Source organism: Populus euphratica, unplaced genomic scaffold (assembly GCF_000495115.2).
Source record: "Populus euphratica unplaced genomic scaffold, PopEup_1.0 scaffold3960.1, whole genome shotgun sequence".
Taxonomy (NCBI): domain Eukaryota; kingdom Viridiplantae; phylum Streptophyta; class Magnoliopsida; order Malpighiales; family Salicaceae; genus Populus; species Populus euphratica.
In genome coordinates, this window is record NW_011503764.1 from 1,336 (window position 1) to 8,682 (window position 7,347).

Genomic DNA, 7,347 nt, shown 5'->3' on the forward strand with positions numbered 1-7,347 from the left:
CTGAAGCTAGTGCACAACACGATAAATGAAATTAAGTCTTTAAATTTAAAACTTAGCAATAAAAATAATATTATGAAAAATGAGATTTAATGTAGTGACATAAATAATTTTGAATTCCTTAAGTTTAAAGTGTAATATTAACTCACTAGTCTATCAGTTTTTTGTACCAGAAACTATTTAATCTTCTTTCTTACTATCTCCCCATTTTTAAGCTCGTGCTCTCTATTTTTTCGTTTATATAATTTTTAATGCATTTCAAAATATAATTCTGATATTGTATTTTATTTGATACTCGTAATTTTATTTTGAAACTTTACTAAAAGAATATACCATATTGTTAAACATTTAAAAATGAAAATTAAATTTCATTTTTAGTTAAATCAGCGGGGTATTTCCGTAATTTAAAAAAAAAAGACGAACATTTTTTACTCGCTCTCGAAATTTCAAGGATACGAACGTCAACGAAGCAGAGAGGGAAAGAAAGGAGCGGGAACAGCCAGCAGGCTACACTTCCCTCGCTTTACTTGCTTCTAGTTTTCATTCAGAGCTTGCTTCTGGTAAATACTTTCCAAGCACCATAGTTTTCTTCTAGTCACTCGCTACTTCACATGCTTCTCTGATCTTTCTGTTTCTTTTCCTATCTTTCTTGCACACACCAAGTGTTTGTCGTTATTCGTACGTGAATGGTGTAGCGCTTTTTACCACTGTAATCTATTTCTTGAATCAATACTGGTAATTGGGTTTTGTATATAATGAATTTTTCGAGATATTTCATAATGGGAATGGGGTTTCAGTTTGATGTTTATGTTGTAATATCACTAGAAGCATAGCCTCTTGAAGTATACGTGTTCCTTTGTGGTTTTGTTTTCTTTAAGTGGAATATGTAATCTTTTTCATCATTGGGTTGCTGGAAATGTTCTAGTTCTTGCATCCATGTCACTTTTTTGCGGGGATTCCGTTGCTGTTCCGCTTTCTTTTTGTTTTGTTTTAATATTCCTTTAGTGTGATATGGTTTCATTTTGCTTTGTTTGTGCTCGAAAAGATTTAGAAATTTCAGATGGTGAAGCTCTTGAAACTTTGAAGGTAGCATCATCACCTGGTAGTCTGATGGATGGATTGGATGGAAGCGATGCTATTTTACAACAAGAACAACAACAACAAAGCCTCAATCCCAAAGACTGGATTGCAGTTGGTAGTTTATTTTGATTTTAGTCTTGTGTCGTGTCCAACTTCTCCTAGGGTTGTTGTTAGTCCTAATACAGCCAAAAAAGATTTGTAATGCTGTGACAACGATTAGATGGTGATATACTTGGCTACAAAACGATTCTGCCGATTGATATTTTTGTACGCTAGACACTAGACTAGACACTTTGCAATTCATCTCGCAAGTGTGACCACGTGACTTTTCATGCACTACAGAAATGGTTTGCGGCGGGTGGAAGCAAGTGTGACCACGTGACTTTTCATGCACTACAGAAATGGTTTGCGGCGGTTGAAAGTTGCTTACCTTTGCTAAAGGCACATATCTGCTCATTTTAAATTTAATTATAAACTTCTATTTTAATATTTGGTTACTTAGAACTTAATGGAATGAAATGATCGCAGTTTTCTCTGTCTTTTGTGTTGTGTTATGTTATGTTATGTTATAGTTTAACATATAAACTTTGACCCCTGAACAATATATGTAAAATGTATCAGCTTCAGTTCAGTAAGTGCGGGATAATGGTTATTGGATCCCCTCTGCCTGTTTTCGTATTTTCTATGTGATTTAATTGAATGCAATCAGCTCACCACTTGCATCTTTTTGTGACTACAGATCCACAAAATGCCTGGGATCTGCTTCATGAAGAGAGGTCTTTGATGACACGCCTTACCACATCTTGTGCGGATTTGGATGACATCCTAGGTGGAGGAATAAGTTGCAAACAAGTTACAGAAATCGGTCTGTCATCATTTCCTCTTTTCTAAGTTAATGAAACTATTAGTTTGTGAATATATAAATTCTTTGAGCAATAATAGTTCCTGGATTTCTTGTTATCAGGGTTTTTTTTTCTAATTATTTGTTGTTTCCCATTCTTTATAGGTGGAGTACCAGGCATTGGTAAAACACAGCTGGGGTATGCGATTTTATCCTTTTGTTCTGTATTCTTTTTCATCTGCATATGCTCACTGCACCTTTGTTGGAGAAGCATGGTTTATATTTGAATTCACAGGATCCAACTTGCTGTCAATGTTCAAATGCCATCTTATTGTGGTGGCCTAGGAGGAAAGGCAATTTATATAGGTAGTTCATGATGTTGGTTGTATGTTTTATTGCTTTCGGAGCAGACCTTTTGTTATCTTTATGCTATTAATTTGTTGAAATTATGCCATGCTTAGATACAGAAGGTAGTTTTATGGGAGAGCGTGCTCAAGAAATTGCTGAAGCATGCGCAGAGGACATTTCAGAATATAAAAGGTTCTTACACAAGGATTTGCAAGCCTGCCAAGGTGAAATCCAGGGCAAGGATGTCCTACAAAACATATACTTTTTCCGCATCTGCAGTTATACAGAACAAATTGCCCTGATAAATTACTTGGAAGAGTTCATTTCAGATCACAAAGATGTAAGTGATGAAGTTAGATACAAGAAGTGTCTCAATTTGTTCTTGTCTGGTTTTCTTTTTCCATGGGATGCTGTAGCATGCTTCTGAACAGTTTTCCATCGCTATGTGTACTCCTTCTTATAATTGCTAATAGAGACACTTCTCTTTGGTTTAATAATTGACAACTAAATTTCCAATTCTCTTACTGTTTTTCCTTGCATGAACTAAAAGCTATAGGGCCAACTTATCATTTAGTGCATTACAATTGTTACCCCTTGATTGATTATCCAATTTTTTACCAGGTTAAGATTGTTATCATTGATAGTGTTGCTTTCCACTTCCGTCAAGGTTTTGAAGACCTGGCCCTCAGGACCCGAATACTTGGTGAAATGGCATTAAAGCTTGTGAAGCTTGCAAAAATGTGCAATTTAGCGGTAACAAATATGTGTTCATTATATCATGGATTTCTTTCTGTCTCCTCTTCCCCTTTCAGAATCTCAGATATGATATGGATATGCAGACAACAGTTGACAGAGTTAAGAAAAGTTTTTGGAACTGTGTTGATATCAGTATATCTTGAGCATGGTTACCACTTATCTCATCAGTATGATGTTGCATGTTTCCTTTAGGAAAAGAATAATGATGCCATTTATGCAGTTGTCATGCGACAGGACTTTGTCTTAAATTTGGCTTGTTCTTTATTATCCTTTTGTCACTGATTCAGGACCTTTTTACTCTTCAAGGTGGTTTTATTGAATCAAGTGACAACTAGGTACATGGAAGGTTCCTTCCAATTATCATTTTCATTGGGTAAGCTCAATCTCTACTGGCTCCCGACTTACTAAAATTCGTTCTTTGCATGGTTGCTGAAGTTATTGGCATGTCGTTTTTTGTTTTTCTATTGCTTTTCTAGTCCATTTCCCGTGTCACTTGGATCTCTTAACTTTGTTGTTTCATGATCCTGTGTAGGTGATAGCTGGTCACGTTGTTGCACTAATCGGATCATTTTGTACTGGAACAGAAATGAACGATATGCATACATTGACAAGTCACCTTACCTTAGACCAGCAGCAGCACCATATTCTGTGACTGCTAGAGGGATCCGAAATTCTGCTCCACACTGTAAACGTAGTAAGCTGGTTTAAAAATTTCACAAGGACATTGTACAGGCTGCAGTTTCATTTTCTTTATCAATCATATTTTTTTTTTTAAGGAAATGAACCAGAGGTTGCATAGTTCTATCTATTAAATTGTAAATGAAACTGAGTTTGGAAGTAGAATTCAGACGTGGTGAATTATTGTAATCTTGATTCCCTAATTTGTTTCATTCCAGCATCATATCATGAAACAAAAGCGGTTCTTATCAACTTAAGTCTGATTTTGATCACTGATTGGACTCGTTTCATTGAACTGCAACCTGGCTGCTTTAATTGGAGTTGTTCATAAATATTTTTTATTTAAAAATATATTAAAATAACTGTTTTTATTAATATTTTTTATATCAGTATATTAAAACATAAAAAACACAAATATTTAAAAATTAGAGAAAACACCAAAAAAAACTAAAAATTAGCAAAACACTATATGCTTTTAATATTACTGTTTTCTGCAGATAAGATTCTTTCAGGCTAACATTACTTGTGTTTGTTATCAATTGAGATTTTTCAATTCCTTAATGTCAACATTTTTAATTTGATTTTCACAAATGGCACCGCCATGAACATCGACAAGAGGGTGGGATAGCTCATGTTGGAGACTTTTACTGGTATTTTGACGTGATTGAACCAGCAGGATGATTGACAATGTGGGCAGATTAATCTAGCAAGCTCCCTTTGTAATTCCTTGCTAATATAAATTGCTCACCAAATTAAAGATTATGTGGCTGTTAACATTTGATTGGGAATTATCTGTATGGTAAAAGTTTAGTTTTAAAATGTTTTTTTAGAAATATATTAAAATAATTTTTTTTTATTTTTAACATTAATATATCAAAATAATTTTAAAATATTAATTTTAAATAAAACAATTAAATTTTAAACCAACAGTACTTTGACCACACTACATGCCTTCATAATCCTCTGCAGTCTAGCAGTGTTGAAGTTCATCCTTCTTTATTTTTACATTTTAAAAGTATTTTTTAAAATAAATAATTTTTTTTATTTTTTAAATTAATATATTTTTTTATTTTTAAATAATTTTAATTTACTAGTATTAAAAATAATTTTTAAAAAATAAAAAATATTATTTTAAAATAAAAAATATTTTAAAAATAATCATAACTACGATTTCTACCGGCACATAAAGCTTATCGAAAGAAATATAGATGCATTTATCATTTTGAAATTTAAGTTGAACTCCAGGTGTTTGCACCTAGAAATAAGAGGAATATAATATATGATGTAGTTGGTGGGCATGCAATTAGAAAGTATAGTAAATTATAACAACCATTAACCAATGAGGTTATACCACATTGGTGAGCATGCGGATCTGCTTATATATTAATCAAGATGATGGGCTGGCTTATGTTGAACGACAGGATTCTCAAACCTAATTTTGAACAAAATCTCAACGCAAAGCAATTTACTTGCGATCATCCACCGATTGCCAACAACCCACTGCCTTGCCTATTGTTTTTGGTACACCTACCCCGGCCTTGGCCATTGTGGGATTTATTTGATTTTTTCTTCATTTTAATATCGGAAAAGTTGTACACTCAATCGTGTTAAGCAAAACAACCTCCAGCAGTTTGTATTATTTTTTAAAATATATTAAATAATATTTTTTAAAAATATTAAAATATCAAAATAATTTAAAAAAGTTCATGTTTCTACTTTGCTTATACTTCCAACGGGTTTTTTTTTTTCATGACTTTGACTCTTAAAAGTGAGAATTTAGAAGAGTTTATTTTCTTGAATATTATATCGATGTGAATAATATATTCTTACGATTACTTCAGAAATAGTTAATTTTAAATGAACTATGAAATGACTTGAAAATACTTTATATATATATATATGCCAAGCTTGTTATTTTATTTAAAATTAATAATTTTGAAAGACATTAGCATCGATGATATGTTGATGTAATCGATATCGTAGGCGTTTAATGTTCTTGTTGTATATTTGAGCATGGACGCTAGATTACGATTTTTATTCTATTAATGATCAGTCTATTTTTTATCAACTTTAATTATTAAGATTAAATTTGTTTTTTATTGGGTGCTAAACAAGCTATTCACACCTGTATATAAATTTAAATCCACTGACGGCACGATAAACGAATCTTTTATACTACCAGCAGCCACCCTCTAAAAGTCAAGTGGCCTTCTCAATCCCCGCGAGGTACTTGGAAAAGGGCAGATGGGACATGATTTCGACTCCAGATGGTAGCATTTCTTTTTTATAACCATTTCATTTTATTTGCCTTGGAAATTATTTAACCTAACCACTAGAATTGTACGGCAAATCACATATGAGTTACTCTCACCTAACTTCTCGATTTTATAGTTAATATTATTAGAAAATAATATAAATTATATTTTAGTAATTTAAAAGTCACGAGTTTGTGTTTTACTGTTAATAGTATAAAATAGGTCAGGCAGAGATTTAATTGCTCTAAGGTAGCTTCTTAGAGTAATATCTCATAAATCAAGCTATCGTCAAGCCACCATGAATTTAGTTTGATGGAAGCAGCAAGCGGAGTCCGCGAGTGGGATAAAATGCAGATGCTCAGATGCTCTTTGGCCTTTTGGTTTGGCTTTTGGTTATTATAAATAGACCACCAATGAGATACGATATCGGAGTTTTTTATTCCGCCGCCGCCATCCTCCTCCGTTCATTCTTCTGTTTGGATCGCGGTGCTTGAAACCCACCAAATTAAGATTAATTTTAAAATAAACTATGAAAAGTAACTTTCAACCATCATTTAAATAAACATTTCAAAACAAGGACAAGTTAAGTATATAAATGTTTTGTAGAAAACAAATGAAAAGAATTTTTTTATTAAAAAGATATGGATTAAATTGGAATATTTTAAATTTCAAGTAAGACAAGATTTTTACTTTTGAGTAAAACAAAATTTTAACGCAGTTATTTTATTAAATTATATTCAAATTAAATTCTTTCTAGGCAGGTATATTAATGAATTTTAAATTAAAAAACAAATCAACTTATATAGATGATCTCAAATAAAACTTAAATTTAAACACAATATAGATATTTATGTTGTTCGTCTCACAAAAATTAGTACATTTATGACATGTTTAAATAATATAATCAATTCAAAACCATCTAGGTGGTGGTCAGGTGGTAAAAACTTTAGATTAAGGAATTTGTTTTTTTTATGATATCAAATTCGAATACTTGATTGCTTATACGATGACCACTAGATATTTATATAGTCATTAACTTTAGGGCCTGTGAGATTGGTCGTGATGTGTGCAAACTGGCCCGAACACCCATGTTAATCTAAAAAAAATATATAATCAATTCAATGAAAAATATAATATAGTAAAATGGATTGGTGAATTGCATTTGTTTTGCTGGTTACATATTTTTTTTAAAGCTTTATTTTGTTTCTGAATTTTCTAAAAAAATTATTGTTTGTTTTTATATTTTATTTTTATTTATAAATTGATCTTCTTAGAAAGTTTCCTGGTCTTTTTATTTTAAGATTGTATTTGAATTCTTGTAAGAAAAAAATCACAACTAAATCCTTGAATGATTATTCGTATATAAGTCTTCCTTCCATGGGGGGGGGGGGG

The 7,347-nt window shown here is 31.9% G+C and overlaps 1 protein-coding gene across 5 annotated transcripts; it reads left to right on the forward strand.

The window, feature by feature from the left end:
• Positions 1-391: 391 nt before the first annotated feature.
• LOC105119914 (DNA repair protein RAD51 homolog 3-like) lies at positions 392-3,952 on the forward strand. Of its 5 annotated transcripts, none has more exons than XM_011018111.1 (9): positions 392-557; positions 1,084-1,192; positions 1,817-1,942; positions 2,084-2,117; positions 2,214-2,284; positions 2,380-2,606; positions 2,888-3,019; positions 3,329-3,395; positions 3,555-3,952. In XM_011018111.1, exons 2-9 carry the CDS (start codon positions 1,108-1,110, stop codon positions 3,728-3,730), a joined length of 918 nt encoding a protein of 305 aa, XP_011016413.1. In that variant the 5' UTR covers positions 392-557; positions 1,084-1,107; the 3' UTR covers positions 3,731-3,952. The 5 variants fall into 5 exon arrangements, with proteins under 5 accessions (XP_011016413.1, XP_011016411.1, XP_011016408.1 ...); XM_011018109.1 differs by having other exon boundaries at positions 450-557; positions 1,043-1,192; positions 3,607-3,952; XM_011018106.1 differs by having other exon boundaries at positions 450-557; positions 1,043-1,192; positions 2,386-2,606.
• The last annotated feature ends 3,395 nt before the right edge of the window (positions 3,953-7,347 follow it).